The 15,477-nt window shown below is 38.5% G+C and overlaps 1 protein-coding gene across 3 annotated transcripts in view; it reads right to left on the reverse strand.

Annotated features, from left to right (window-relative positions):
- LOC129451877 (uncharacterized) overlaps positions 1–13,664 on the reverse strand; it is a 27,161-nt gene extending 13,497 nt beyond the window's left edge. Inside the window, exons 1-18 of one of the 3 annotated variants that reach the window (XM_055215364.2) lie at positions 13,519–13,664; positions 12,793–12,946; positions 12,549–12,686; positions 10,215–10,283; positions 10,056–10,126; positions 9,797–9,962; positions 9,270–9,376; positions 8,918–9,136; positions 7,811–7,991; positions 7,544–7,675; positions 7,288–7,436; positions 6,570–6,719; positions 6,296–6,452; positions 4,486–4,632; positions 4,185–4,294; positions 3,559–3,712; positions 959–1,152; positions 204–331 (exon numbers count right to left, since the gene is read on the reverse strand). In XM_055215364.2, the coding sequence (XP_055071339.2) occupies positions 204–331; positions 959–1,152; positions 3,559–3,712; positions 4,185–4,294; positions 4,486–4,632; positions 6,296–6,452; positions 6,570–6,719; positions 7,288–7,436; positions 7,544–7,675; positions 7,811–7,991; positions 8,918–9,136; positions 9,270–9,376; positions 9,797–9,962; positions 10,056–10,126; positions 10,215–10,283; positions 12,549–12,686; positions 12,793–12,933 (2,413 nt within the window). In that variant the 5' untranslated portion in view covers positions 12,934–12,946; positions 13,519–13,664. Of the gene's footprint in view, positions 1–203; positions 332–958; positions 1,153–3,558; positions 3,713–4,184; positions 4,295–4,485; positions 4,633–6,295; positions 6,453–6,569; positions 6,720–7,287; positions 7,437–7,543; positions 7,676–7,810; positions 7,992–8,917; positions 9,137–9,269; positions 9,377–9,796; positions 9,963–10,055; positions 10,127–10,205; positions 10,284–12,548; positions 12,687–12,792; positions 12,947–13,443 lie in introns of all 3 variants that reach the window. The other 2 variants (XM_055215361.2, XM_055215363.2) reach the window with 2 other exon arrangements.
- Positions 13,665–15,477: the final 1,813 nt, after the last annotated feature.

Here is a 15,477-nt window from a genome sequence, read left to right on the forward strand (position 1 = left end):
TACGTGACCAAGCAAACCGTGATTTAAAACTGAGGGAATGAAATGTATTTGGAAAACTCAAATATTATGGATAAAATACTCTGCAATGGTGTTGAATTAGGAATTTGCACATGGTTTGTCTTTAAGCATATTAAAAACACCACATAGACATATAAACAACAATAAAAACTTGCTTTTCACTTTAAAATAAAGAAAAGTCTAACCTTGCAAGACATCTTTGGTCTGCGTGAGCGTATCCACCTGTGTTTGAAGCTGACTGCACTTTACCTCCAGACCTGAGGCTTGTTCCTGAACGTGAGCCATCTGCTCCTGGAGACAAACCACCACACCTCTGAAGAGACAAAAGCAGGTCAGAATTTTAAAAGGGACAGGGGCAAATAAATGTGACACAAAATGTGAAAAACAACCCAGAAATGTATCAATGTTTCGGCCTTGCATGAATTGCTCTGTTTATTTAAAGGGGACATGTCACAAGACTTTTTTAAGACGTAAAATAAATCTGAGGTGTCTCCAGAGTACGTATGTGAAGTTTTAGCTTAAAATACCATATAGATAATTTATTATAGCATGTTTAAATTGCTATTTTGTAGGTGTGAGCAGAAATGTGCCGTTTTTGGCAGTATCCATTAAAATGCAAATGAGTTGATTTCTGCACTAAAGGGCAGTGTCGTGGTTGGATAGTGCAGATTAAGGGGTGGTATTATCCCCTTCTGATATCACAAGGGGAGACAATTTTCAATTACCTATTTTTTTACATGCCTGCAGAGAATGCACTGGGGACCCAATTATAGCACTTAAACATGGAAAAAGTCAGATTTTCATGATATGTACCCTTTAAACAACTGCTCTAGTTCATTTTATTCAAGGCCTGTCTAGTTAACAGATAAAATCAAATTTGCTGATACAGCCCAATTATATATTTTATGCTAATAAACACAGACATTTTGTCTCTTTGTACCCAAGTTCCTCTTTAATCCGGTTGAGTTCCTCCTTTTCTCTCTCCAGTGCACATATTCTGTCCCGTAGTCTCTCGCTCTCTCTCAGCAGGTCATCTCTTTCTCGTTCTGCTTTTCTCTGCTGCTCTGTCGCTTTCAGCAGTTCAGCCTGAACACCCTGTAGCTCCTTCATTACAGCACTGTTCTGCTCAGATAACTGACACACAATACTGCTCGTTAGTACCAACTCAAGTCTTTCAAATGTACAGGATAAACAATGTATAGTGACATGGTTAATATCACAAATACCTAAACCTGAAAGAGTTCAATTTAGCATTAATGAACTGCATGTTATCCCTCTTACTGCTGCTCACTAATTGAAAAAATAGAGTTGAAGTTATTTTGATATGTTAGAGGAAAGGCAAACCTTTTCCGTTTTAAAGGGACACTCACCTTTTCCAGCTCCTCTAGAGTTAAACATTTGATTTTTACAGTTTTGGAATCCATTCAGCTGATCTCCGGGTCTGGCGGTACCACTTTTAGCATAGCTTAGCATAATCCATTGAATCTGATTAGACCATTAGCATCACACTCAAAATAACCAAATAGTTTCAATACTTCTCCTATTTAAAACTTTCTTCTTTAGTTACATCGTGTACTAAGACCGACGGAAAATTAAAAGTTGCGTTTTTCTATGATATTTTGCAGTCTCCTGCCATTGAAAGTTACTAAGGGGCTGCTTATTTTTGGCAGCTGTGTAATATCATTGCGCCTCCTGTAGCCATGTTACGGCAGCAAAGTCCTTGATTATTACGCCAGAATGAGAGTATAGTTCCTAGTCATATCGGCCTAGAAAATCACAACTTTTAATTTTCCGTCAGTCTTAGTACACGATGTAACTACAGAAGAGTCAAGTTTTAAATAGGAAAAATATTAAAACTCTTTGGGCGCGATGCTAATGGTCTAATCAGATTCAATGGATTATGCTAAGCTATGCTAAAAGTGGTACCGCCAGACCCGGAGATCGGCTGAATGTATTCCAAAAAATCAAGTGTTTAACTCTAGGTGAGCTGGAAAATGAGCATATTTTTAAAAAAATTGTAGTGTCTCTAAGTCATGGGAAAAATTCATCTGCGAAATTGTGCAGAATGGATCTATGGAAATATGTGTTTAATGGAACTGATAATACTACACTTTCATTGAAGAAAGCATAATAAGAGTGATGGGGTAAATAGAGACAGAGCGCACTGCGTCATAACCTGAAAACCACGCCCCACCGGGGGGGAAAACAATGCATCCGTCTCCATTGACTTTGCGAGAGGCTCCCTCCTTGTCATTTTTGGCTTATAACAAAAAACAGAACAATGCCTAAAAGCTGCTGTGTGACAGGATGTACAGCTAACAAGCCAAAAAACCCAGAAATACATTTTTATAAGGAGTCCACCCCAAAAAACGAGCGTTTAAAAACACAAAAGTGGAAAACAGGCAACTTTTTATAGTACTCCTATTAGTAGAACTGCGCCCACAAGAGGAAAACGTAGTCAGCGATGCACTTTTTTCTCCTTAAAGGCTGGGTTTTACGCCTCGACAGCTTATAAAAACTTAAAGGCTGGGTTTTTTGGCTTGTTAGCTGTACATATTGTCACACAGCAGCTTTTAGGCATTATTCTATTTTTGTTATAATCCAGAAATCACAAGGATGCGGCCTCTCGCAATACAAAGTCAATGGAGACGGTTGAATTGTATTCCCCAGGTGGGCGTGGTTTTCAAATTAGCATATCTGCGCTCTGTCTCTATTGGGGAAATGCAATGCTCAATATGGCCGTTCGGGCGACAGAAGTTCCGACTTCTAGTTAAAAAAAACCAATCAACAATCGATAAAGACTGACGAGTCTCTGGGGGAGGGGCTCTGTACAGAGTCACATGAGGTGCTTGCCAACCTGTGCGCATGTGCGCAGTAGCTGTAAAAATAATGTAAAAAAAAAAGTTTGAGCTTGAGAAACAAATGTTGAAGTACAGTTGATGTCAGGTTTAATTGTTTCTCAGAAATATGTTGTTTAATTGTGTAGGTGATTTTAGAGATATCCATCTTTCCCCATTCAAGTAGATAGGACTTTAGTCTTGCATGACTGAAATAACTGCCCAGAGGTGCAGTGGATGCCTAGCGTTGCGACTTCAATAAAGGGCCTTCGGGATAATACAGTTATATAAAATAGTACAAAATATGTAATAAACAAACACAGAAGAGACAGAACTTAATGACTTTATGAATGACAGAAGTTTTCTGTGTGGCCTTTTTAATGGCATATCATACCTGCATACATATTTTGCTGTTTTTAATTTTGTGAATTTTAAGCAAATAGTGTTAATCTAAAAAAAGTTGTGTCCAACCATGAGACTGCTCCAACTGACCTATCAGAATAAATAATTAATTTTAGAAAGTTTCAAAGTGTCAAATGATAACCAAGCGTGATCCTTTTCCAAATTTGCTGGAATTTTACCACTCTGTCCAGACCTTTACCTTACTGTCCTTACACCTAAACAGACACAATCAAATTTCACTTTTTGTGTTTGGCACCTTAACCTAGCTGACAAAACTGTCAGTGCCATCTGAATGTATCACCTCTTCAATTCTTTGTTCGCTGATAGCAATCTCCTCCTTAAGAGCAGTCCCTTCCCTCTCTCTCGCCTCTTTCTCAGTGTCCAGCTCATTTTCCAGCTCTCTCACTTTTCCTCGAAGCTCCTGCAGGGTTTTCTGATCCGTCTCTCTCCGTTCCCTGGAACACAGTGTGAGCTCATCACTGGCTGTGAAAACATAGGACCAGCGTGCCACCGCCAAATCTAACAGCTGCTGAAATAAACTGATGCATTTATAGTGTCAACTAAAGCCACATACATTCATTAGTATTCCTACCAACATCTTCCAAGCTCATCTGGGACTTGTTAGCCACATGCACGCTTTGGATTTCAATTGAAATTCAGATTGACCTTATTTTCTGCTTTGTGTATGATAAGCAACTAAGAATGGCCAAAATAAACATAACTGCATAACTATATACTGACAATACTTATCATGATGTATTATAATCCATATTAGGGCTGCATAATATAGCTACTAAAATAGTTTATAATTCTTCAGCTTATTAAAATTGTTTATAATGCATAAATATTTATGTATTTTGCTTATTAAAGTGGGTTACATATCTATATATCAGCTGTAATATGGTTTACTGTAACACAATCTCGCACCTTAATTCATTGGCCTCCAGAGACACGGTCTTCAGTTCCCTGCGCAAACCCGCCATCTCGGAGCCAAGTGCCTGGATCTGGGCATGGGCTTCTCCCACCTCCGTCTCCAGCTGAGGAGTCAGGGAGACAAAATCACAACTCTCATCCATCCAACCCCTAACCTGGCCCTACAGCAGCTCAATCTGGCGCTGGATCAAGTAATTAAAGGCAAGAAGCCCGTGACAGCTTGCAGGGATTTGGTCATGTCCCCAGGCAGTGCAAGTGATCTATGCTAAAGATGGGCTAAACCTGCACGACAGACCTGAAGAGCACGAACACTGAGTTCTCTCTTGTCCTTGGCCAGGGCTTCATTTAAAGTGGCCATTCTCTCCAGGGCATCCCGACCTTCTGCTTGCTCTCTCTTCAGCTGGGTTTGACTAGATGACAGGGCCAGTAATGACTCTCGTGCCTTGAGAGAAGAAAAACAGAGGACAAAATAACCATAAATAAATAAAAAAAGAGATAAATAATAAAAGTGCAAAAAATCTACATGTGTAAAATAAAAATAAATAACAGTCACAGATATCAAAAATGTAATGTAAATAATGTAAATCATTAATATCCGTGTAACGTGCATGTAAATAATGTATACATTTTATTTTAGTAGGGGTGTCCAGCACCAGACTATTTTTCAAACCCTCATCAACCAAACATGAAAAAGCTAATGGCCCGTATACCCTTATACAGTGCACTATATGAAGGGACAGCCAGTTTAAGTTGTGTCCAAAACCTACGCACGACCATGCACGAACGTACCTGCATGGTCAAATGCACAACCTTGCAAAGCATAGTTTATTTCACTCTTACGTGTACACATACATTTAACACATGCACACTGCGACAAAATTCAATGCATCTCTGGCTACACTTAGATCCGAAAAACCCGAGGTCCAGCCCAAGCGGATTCAGTTCTAAAAGTTTCACGTGTGCCTCAGCCACGGTTCAGGTATAATATTAGCGGCCTCGGGTCTCAGATAATTTAAAAAGAATGTGCTTTTGCTCAATGGACCAGAGAAGACCCGAACTCTCTCAAGTGTGTTCATCGAGTCCTTTTCCTACCCCTCCTCTGTTTGCCAAGAGCCCTTGCAACATCGGGTGGCTGGCGCCAGGTGGTAGTTTAATTTTTGTTGAGCCAGACCTGTCAGTCAATTTTGAATGCACACTGTAACGTTTACCTTGGTGTGGAGTCAGATAACAAATGAAAATAAATGGAGAGCGGGCCAAATTGGTTGCGAGGCCATCGGGGTTTCTTTCTGTCTGACTGGTGCGTGCAGGTGTTGGGTCGGACTCGGGTCTCATTTTCTTGGGTTAGTTTTTGGCATAATATAGGAGTGTGTGCTGTGTGTAATTATTATGTTTATATAAAAACACACACATTCATTTATGCATTTAATAATATATACCATATATATATATAAATAAATAATTTATATATAAATAAAAAAATTCTGAAATAAATATATGTATTTCGGGTACATTTTTAGACCTGAGAAGACCTCTACTACATACTACATTGGTTACAAAGATCTGTATGCAGACCCTTGCATATGCCTAAAAACTGAGCTATACTTCTAGCTTTACAATAATCAAGCGGTGCGCATACTATTCAGACGACAAAATTTGCATCACGTGCACTGTAACCTCGCATACGTGTAAAAAACTGAACTAAACCTCAGGCTTTAGTGGATATCGACCATAGTTTTCCTTCAGTTCAAGTTATAATGATGAACCTTAATAACAAGGGTGTGAGGGTGTGTCAATTAATTCCTGAATCTTGGCAAAAGATGGAACCCGCAGAACATCCAGCACACCCAGAGCTCACTCACTTTCATTCACTCCCTCAAGTGAAGCAATGAAGGGAATAGAGAATGGCAATTTTGGACACAGCCGAGTTCTTCATAGATAGTGTGCCTGAATAGGGCTGAAGCACGACTACAGCCCTACAGGAACAGGATTGAACATCCCTGTTTCCAAATGTATTTAAACATATGGAGATCTGTCTGTTCGAGGGTGTGTCTGACTCTGTAAAATATGCTTTGTCTTCCTACAAGACTGTTATGCTGTGAGTTTACCTTGAGTAAAGCATCTTTCGTGTCGGCTGCTTCCTGCTCGGCTCGTTCCCTGTCCATCTTCTCTCTCTCTAGCGCCCCCTGCAGGCTGTGCAACTCCAGACGACTGCGAGTCTCTCTCTCACACATCTGAGCTGCCTCCAGCATCTCCGCCTCCACTCTGAACTCACAATAAAGCAATACTTGCAAATTTGATGACTAAACAAGGCTATAAATTGCCAAACATAATGGATGAGTTCTGCATAATGCTGCTTAATGACACGTGGCTCAGACGTACCGTTTCTGTCTCTCTATTTCAAGCTGGATTTTCTCGTGCTCCTCTCTCTCTCTTTGGCGTCTCATGTGTTCGTTTTCTTTTCTTAACTCCTCCGTAAGTCTCTCAGCCTCTTCCACTTGACTGCGTAAACTGTCCACCATCTCCCGCTCACTGTCACACATTATATTTCTATAGATTAGACTGGGATGTACTTTTCCATATCAAAGCATGTCATTTAATACAGCACAAAAGGTGAAAAGACAACATATTGTGTTACGTCGTCTCCCTTTTTAGCACACCTGAATCTTTAAATCATCACCTCATTAGCTATACAAAATATGCACTCCTGTGGTTCCCAAGGGGGGAATATAAATGGGGATAATGTAGAGGCTAGGGCTGTCACGAGCGATTATGAAATTTGGCTGACGGTTAATTGTCTAATAAATTGTGACCATTATGACAATTAATTGCCTGTTTTAGAACTTTGACGATTACGACGATTGTCTGTTTTATTGTTTTGACATTTAAAGGAACAGTATGTAGGATTGTGACCAAAACTGGTATTGCAATCACAAAACTTGTGGCTAAAACTGGTACTGCAATCACACAGCTGGTGGCCAATACACAACATGACAACATAAACATCAGTTGAGGGCTGCAACTCAAATGCCACGACTGGCCAATTAAAATCAAGGATTCCAACAAGCATTGTAATAAGTTGAGATAAAACATCCATCACCTGTTTATTAGTTCCTGAGTGTGTTTGATCTGCATTGCTCCTTGTTTATTTTGCTCCTGAAGCTCCTCCGCCTCCCTCTCCAACTGTGTAATTCGTTGCTCTAGAGTTTCTTTCTCCACCGCCAATCTTCGCATGCTTACCTGAGCATCCTTCATTGAACAAAAATATGGCAAATAATTGTGAAATTTGATAAATACAACCCATTTTATTCCATTAATAAAAAATATTTTAGATTTGAATTTTCACATTGACCAACCTGCACTTCTTGTTGTCTCCATTGCAAGGCAGTCTCCACTTGAGCGATGATGGAGAGGACAGTGGAGAGTCCTTCACTGGATACATCCTCTACAGACTGCTCGCTTATTTGCTGAGAGTTTAAAACCCCCCACTGCGCACAAAAAATGAATCACTTACATTCATTTAAGGGTCTTTGGAGAAACAAATTCTTAGCAAATGTACCCAACAAAGCTAATAAATAAAATAATCACAATTCCAACAGTGAATTGAATGAGATATCACTCACCAGTGTCCTGACAGCATTCCTGACAGATTCAAAATTTCTCTCCATTTCTATCTGTTTTTCCCACTTCCTCTCTTGTTCTCGCGCTCTCTCCATTTCCTGCCTGTGTCTCCTCTCCATCTCTGCCTCCTGCTTCTCTCTTTCAGATTTAAGAGCTGTAATGGTCATATTTAGTTCTGTGATTCTGAAAAAAAGAAGAGTATTATTTCAAACACATATCACTTCAAACATTTTGAATCTACATTGCAACAATTAGATTTTTTGAATGAAATGATAGTTTCTTTTAAGAAAATTATAATAATAGATTTGTGCCACTTTAAAGCAAAAATACATAAATGATGACATTTTTTTTAAGCTATATACAGGGTTCCCACACCTTAGTTAAATCTAAATTCAAGGACCATTTATGGACTTTCCAGGTCCAATACCCGCAAATTCAAGGACTAAATGTGGGGACACATTCCAAGTGAGAGCAAGGTTATATCGTGTTCCCTTTTAAGATACACTGTTACAGTTTCCTTTTCGAGGGAACTCGCGCTGCGTCACTGCTGTGACACTTTGGGGACGCCTCTAGGGGTAAGTGCGTCTGAATGTGTATATCAAATTCAACCAATGGAGAGGAATAACGACAAAGACAGGGTGACGCGGGAGCCAGAAAGTATATCTCTATCTGAAATATTGCCAGAAACGGCGTTACAGGGACGCAGGAAGTATGGCAAGGGAGACGCAGCGTCTCGTTCCCTTCCCAGGAAACAACAGTTGCATACGTAACCCGAGACGTTTTAATGTGTCAAACACAACTTTGCAAAAAAGCATTTTGGTATGAATCAACATTCGCATACAGAAGATATAAGCATTTAAAGCGAAAAGTTTAGCACGTGTGTTTAAAAGTCTAGAATTTTTTTATATTAATCCTACACTACACAGGGAATAATATGGATTTTTTTTCAGAAAACTTCTTGCATAAAATACATTCAAGCACTTTCAATGACCTGTTTCTATGTATGTATATTTTCAAAAACTTCCCAGGGCCTTAAATTTTTCCACCCAGATTCACAAAGGATTTCAAGGACCCGTGGGAACACAGTATATCAGCCAGCTGTTAATGACCTGTTTCTGAGTTCCTGAGTTTCTGATTGGAGGTTGACTTTAAATTCAGTTGACTGCTCATGGTTCAGATCATCAAGAGACAGCGGTCCCTGACTGGAGGAGAGAGGATGTGATGCTGTGGTATCGAGGCGCAGGGTGGGGGCTGACAGAGGAGAAGCACACGCAGAGAGGAGAGAGGAGGAGACGCGAGAAAACTCTGCCCTTAGCTCCCACAAGTCCCTGCAGAACATAACACATTACTAGAGAAAAGAGCATTTCAATAAGAATGATGGAAGAAACTACTATTACATAGTAAATGTCCACATTTTCATCTAATAAAGAAGAGTAAATTAGTTTTTGGATATATTCTCACTTGTCAGTAGCAGTCTTCAGCGAGTGACACTGGCGTTTGAGTGTGACTGCACGTCCCCAAAGAGTCATCAGTCTGGTCTGCTCTTTTCCGATGTGGCCTGTCAGAGTCTGTATTCAAAATAATATATATATATAATAAAAATATTTAATTGTGTCAAGGTTTTTAGCATATCAAATCCAATTGTGATCGTTTTCCTTCACATGATTAACTCAAAGGAACTCTTTTTGTCTTGTGCATCATATTTTTGCATCGTGCAATACTTTATTTTTTAAACATTACTAATAATTCACTTCACAACCACCTACTTGCATGCAATTGGTATTTCATTGTTCAGTTGCTTGGTGACAATTTTACGAGTCCACGTTCCCCAATGCACATCGGCTCTCAGTAAAACAAACCTATTGCTAAGCAACTAATAAAATGGATATGAACCTTCTCCTGAGATCACGTACACACTGCAGAGTTTTAGGAGGAGGGATTTGCATTCAATGCTGCTCTCAGCTGGTCAAGGCAATATTATTCATTACCTCCTTTTCTTTTTGCCATTCGATTTCTTTTTGCGCCACCTCCTCCACTGCCTTGGACCAATCAGCTGTTAGCTTTCGCAGGTCATCTCTCATGGCTTCATTCGCCTCGGTTGATTGGCTAAGCTGACTCCGCAGAAGAACATTGACCTCAGAGAGCCCCATACTTCTGCTCCAGTAAAGAAACACAAATCAGCCATTTGAGTTTTGATTGTTTAATGTTTTGTGACTGTGCTCTACTCTATAAAATGACATCCCACACCTCTGCTGTTCCTCCTCCAGTCTGATGAGTGTGCTCTCCAATGTGTCGCTGCGCTCGTCCCGCAACATTCTCTGTGAAGCCCACAAAAAAAATGCAGTGTTGTTGCAACTCCTACAGGTCGCCCAAAAATAGACGAATGACTGATCTCACCTCTCTCACCCTCAGCTCTCTCTCCTCACCGATCACCTGTTGCTCCAGAGCCTGACAGCGAGCCCTGTACTCCACCACCTAAAATATTCAGACATGAGCATATTTATTGAGTATTTATAATCACCAGAGGGGGATTGTGTGATATTAACTTGATTAGACATCTTACATGAGTGAAAATTGGCATTTAGTGGTTTTAATGCTGGAGGCTTTAGTGGGTGTTGTTCTGGATGTGCTAATGTTGTAGGTGGACTACATGATGAATTATAGCTTTCAAAAAATCTGGTTAAACTTTATTTTGATGGTCCACCTACAACAAGTAACACTGCCCCTAGACATCTATTTAAGTATTAGTATTAGACATTTAGGGGTAGGTTTAGTTAAATAAGTTGACATATACGTGTAAAGTAACTTAAAGGTGCAGTAAATTAAAGGTGCCGTAGAATAAAAAAAATGTAAACCTCTTATGTAAACCTCGTGAATGCGAAAAAAGTGCTGGAAAAACTGGCCAATCTCAACGTAACACTGACTGTGATCAGTGTTGTGCCTGAACGACTTCATTGAACGAAAGTTCATGAACTCGTTCATATTTGGGCAAACGTGAACTGAACGTACTGTATTACTGCCTGATGAACTTTACTGTGAACTCGTTCATTCTGGTGTTTGTGAACGGCACGCTCTCTCAGTTAAATGTCGTTCAGTAGGGTGCCAGATTTCTATAGAGTCTTCCAAGCGAAAACCCGGCTAAAACACACTGTAAACAGACCTTAATGTGTATCGAAAAAAAACACCCAATCTGGCAACACCAGCGTTTCACGGCTGCATGCGTGCTCAAAACAAAAAGAAGCATGGAGGTGACCCACTGACTCTGGACGCTGCTGAAACCCTGCCACACCACTCACATAGTTTAAAATTAAATAACATCATATTTGTCCCAAATCGGTAACGATTAACATAGGCTGCTAAAGCATATTCTGGATCTTGAAATAGACTCAGATGAAGCTCAAGCTATTTAACGTGCACGTGCGATACCTGTGAGTTGTCCTACACGCGACGCCGTGCAACGCTTTTCGCCCGGTGTGAGACCCCCTTGAAGCACCGCTAGCCTTTCAAGGTATGTGCAAGCAAATACAAAAAATAGTCAATGCTAATGTAAACCCTTGTTGGATAAGGATTTAAAGTTGGATATAAAGATGAAATCAGACGCATTTAGCTTCAGTGTTAAAACTGATAAAATAATTGCTGTCTGTGGTTCTATATGGGCTATAATTAAAAAATAATAATAATATGGGGAAAAATAACTATAAATTAGTTCATTTTTGGAACTGTGAACTAGTTCAAAATTTTGAAATATGAACTGAACTAGTTCATTTTAAAATTGTGAACTGAACTTTGAACTAGTTCATGTAGAAAGTGAACTTTCCCAACACTGACTGTGATGTCACAGTTGTTATGTACACCCCAACATTAAATTAGCACTGTATGCTAGTTATAATAATGTTATATGGTAGCGTTTGGCTCAAGTTCTACTATTGCCGTTACAGTTACAGTTTTGCAGAAACACACACAAACTTACAACTCAGAAATAGGGCAGACACACGCTGTTTCCAAGCTATTCTACATTGTTTGTATTTTGGTATTGCTATATTTTTTAAAATGGTGCGTAAGTGTGCATGTCGTGGATGTCCTAATCCCTCAGACTGTAAACAAAGCTCAGGGGCACCAGATAACACATCAGCAGCGTCGTACATCTGCAGTGTTATGAATGCAGATTCACAACAGCCCTGGAAGAGAAAACAATGCTGAATAATTAAAGTCGTAGTTTTTGTTATTTTTGGACCAAAATGTATTTCCGATGCTTCAACAAATTCTAACTGACCCACTGATGTCACATGGACTACTTTGATGATGTTTTTATTACCTTTCTGGACATGGACAGTATACCGTACATACATTTTCAATGGAAGGTCAGAAAGCTCTTGGACTAAATCTAAAACATCTTAAACTGTTTTCCCGAAGATGAACGGAGGTCTTACCGGTTTGGAACGACATGAGGGTGAGTCAATAATGACATAATTTTCATTTTTGGATGAACTAACCCTTTAAATGCGGCCCACCTATCAAAACAGAGTGTTAATCGAGCCAGTCTCAAAACCAGTGCACAAAATAGCCTATTACTTATAGTTTTTGAATGTAAAAACCACACATAACATCATAAGCAGACCTCAGACAACAGTATAAAACAATAAAAATGCCAGTTCAATTACAGTTAGTTGACGTGCAATGTTCCTTATAGTCAACACAATGTCAAAGGGGACCGTCAGTAATAAACAGTAGTGTTCAGACCTTGTTCTGAAGTTTATGAATAAGCAGGGCTTGTCTGGCTTCTCTCTCTCTGCCCTCTCTGAGCTTCTTCCTCCATTCTCGTTGTTCATCGTCCAGACGGAAAGATAACGATAGTGATGGGTTCAGCGTCTGAGACAGCTAAGGCACAAACACACAAAGACCTTATCAGTTTGGCATGTGTTCATCTTGTAGTGTGTCCCTCTTACTGATGGAGAACTGATCACATCACTGACTCCCTCCTCACCCTGTCAGTCAAAGCTTGAGCACGAGACTCAAGCTCCTCCCTCTCTGCTCTGCTCTCAGCCAACTCATCCTGAAGGCGTGACAGCTCCGCCCTCAGCTCCGTCCGTTCCTCCTGCCAGCCAATCAAAAGTTCTGATTCCATATTCTGGCATCCGCTGTGGAAGACAAAATGGGTCTTACTCGATATCTTTACCATAATCAAACAGCAGTATTGCTCTTGTGATCAACAGACTTGCTTTTAATTGTTAAGTAGCCTTATATATTTATATATGTGAGAAAATCAAGAACATTTTTATTCTTCATTTCACGACCACTTTAAAATGAAACCATCTGGTTATTATCAAAATGTATGAAGTTATATACCACAAGAAAATTATACACACTAGAAAAAAAAACCTATGCAGTTGAACTTTTTGTATCAACTCAATAGCACATAAAGAGGTGATAGACCAGTGATTGCGTACAAATATGATCATTTATACTACATCCTTTAAGAAATACTTTCTGTGGCATAATTTGAACGCATCCAATGGCTTTAGTTTACTCAAGTAACAGTTACAAGCATTTTTACATCACATACAGTAGAGTCAGTAGGCTACATGCAGTTTGATTTGTTTTACAACAACACTGCTAAGACAAAGTAGCGCCTTACTTTTTACCAATTACATCACCATGTCTATTCACATAATGCAGTCTGAAGTAGTAAACAAATTCACGAGGTTTCTACCTTGTTTATCTGGCTGCCTTGAACATCCGGAGCCGAAACTGTAAAGCTCAAGCGAGTGTTTTGAATGAGCACCCCGCGTGCTCTCAATGCGCTCGCGCAAAACCGCGCCACCCTGCGGCCCGGAGACACACGCCCAGCGTTCACTCTACTGATTTATACTGTGGTCTGTTGACCTTCATTGTGCAACTTTGCCATCAATTTTCAAATACAGACCTGTTGTGTTCAGTTTATTAATCATAAAAATGTTAAATAGAATTCCCTAATATTGCGTTATATCAGTTTTTCTGAATTGTTTTAGGTAAGCTATACAAAATTCTGAAACAGATTCAACAACAATCCAGATCTGGACAATATAACCTGCTTGCTATCACATTATGATGAAATTATAAAGTTCTATCTGACATTTTTTGTCAAAATTGAGATATTAACATATTCTTATTCTGTACAACTTATTTACATGAGTTTTTTTAAAGATTTGTAGCCTACATTTTGGGACTTTTTATTCAGAAAAAGGTTTTATCTACAAAGTCAAATGGTATGCAAAAACATTTGATCTATTAGACATTAGCTATTATTAAACATTAAAACTGCTTAGAATGCTGATAATGTTATAATTTTAAGGTGGTGGTTTCACCCGTCATGGTGTTTGTGGAGTTGGATTTGGTAATTGATGTTTTCACATCAACAAAAACATAAAGGAGATTCAGAATCTAAGTCAGATTTGGGCACAACACAGGTATGAAGTAAATATATGTTTACAGCTACATGCTTATAAAATTATTTATGTTTAAATTAGCTAACCATGAAATGTCTTTTAGGTTAACTTTATAAAATGTTATTTTAAATACAATATAGAAATTATTTGTTGAAACCAAGCGTCCTACAACTGATGGTATTGTAATCCCTACTGCACATTTTCTACTGGTTATTCCATACAAAATGTTTAATAAACAATTTTTGTGTGAAATATTAAATCTAGAATTTAAATGTAAAAAGTACATGATTCTGTACACTGTCAGAAAATACCTTTATGGGTAACACATTTAAATGTATCTTTTGGGGTACAATATTATATTCCAAGGACCTATTGTGTGCCTTTAAGGACCAATTTTATATATTTAAATGTTAGGGGTACAAAACATTTAACTTAAAGGTACACAATAGGTCCTTAAGGTACAGTAATATACTCAAAAAGGTACAACATTGCATTATGATTTGTATATCTGTAAAGGTACCAAACAGAACCTTAGGGTACCATCCCAGAAACAGAAAGGGTACAGTACAATGTAAATATATTAATTTAACAGTCACTGTCCCAAACTATATGTCGTTGGAAAGCTCTAAAAATGTAGTCTTTATATTTCAACACCATTTTGCAAAAAAATAAGTTGTAAGAGTAATTTTCTAAAATGTCGATGGGCCCAAGGTGTTATTATTACATATTTACTTGTAAATATCCTATAAACCTGAAGTAATCTTGACAAACTATAAATTGTTGGAAATCTCTGGGAATGTAGTTTTCATATTTCAAAACCTTTTTGCATTAATAACAAACTCTCTGCATTAGGGACAGTAATTTATTAATTTGTGACAAGATAATGCAGCTAACCTTTGACACCTAGTGGCCTTTGTTGGTAAAACCACTAAAAGTATTACAGAAACCTATTTTGTGATTTTAAATTAAAATTTGGTTCAGAACTAAAACTTGTGTCTTTATAGTTGTGGTATTTTTGGAGTAAAACATTATGATTTTTAAATATAAAATACTTACTTTATTGCATTATTTTTTATTATTTAAAATAAATGTAAACTGGTATAACTATTTTTTTAATATTCACAATTTCAAACACTTCAGTAAAACATTCAAATGTCTTCTTAAAAAAAGAGACCAAGATTTTGCTTCTAGACCAAAGAATGCCAGCGTTAATTTGAAGGTGCATATCACCTTTTCACCCCCCC

The sequence above is a fragment of the Misgurnus anguillicaudatus genome, chromosome 17, assembly GCF_027580225.2.
Source record: "Misgurnus anguillicaudatus chromosome 17, ASM2758022v2, whole genome shotgun sequence".
In the NCBI taxonomy this organism is placed as follows: Eukaryota; Metazoa; Chordata; class Actinopteri; order Cypriniformes; family Cobitidae; genus Misgurnus; species Misgurnus anguillicaudatus.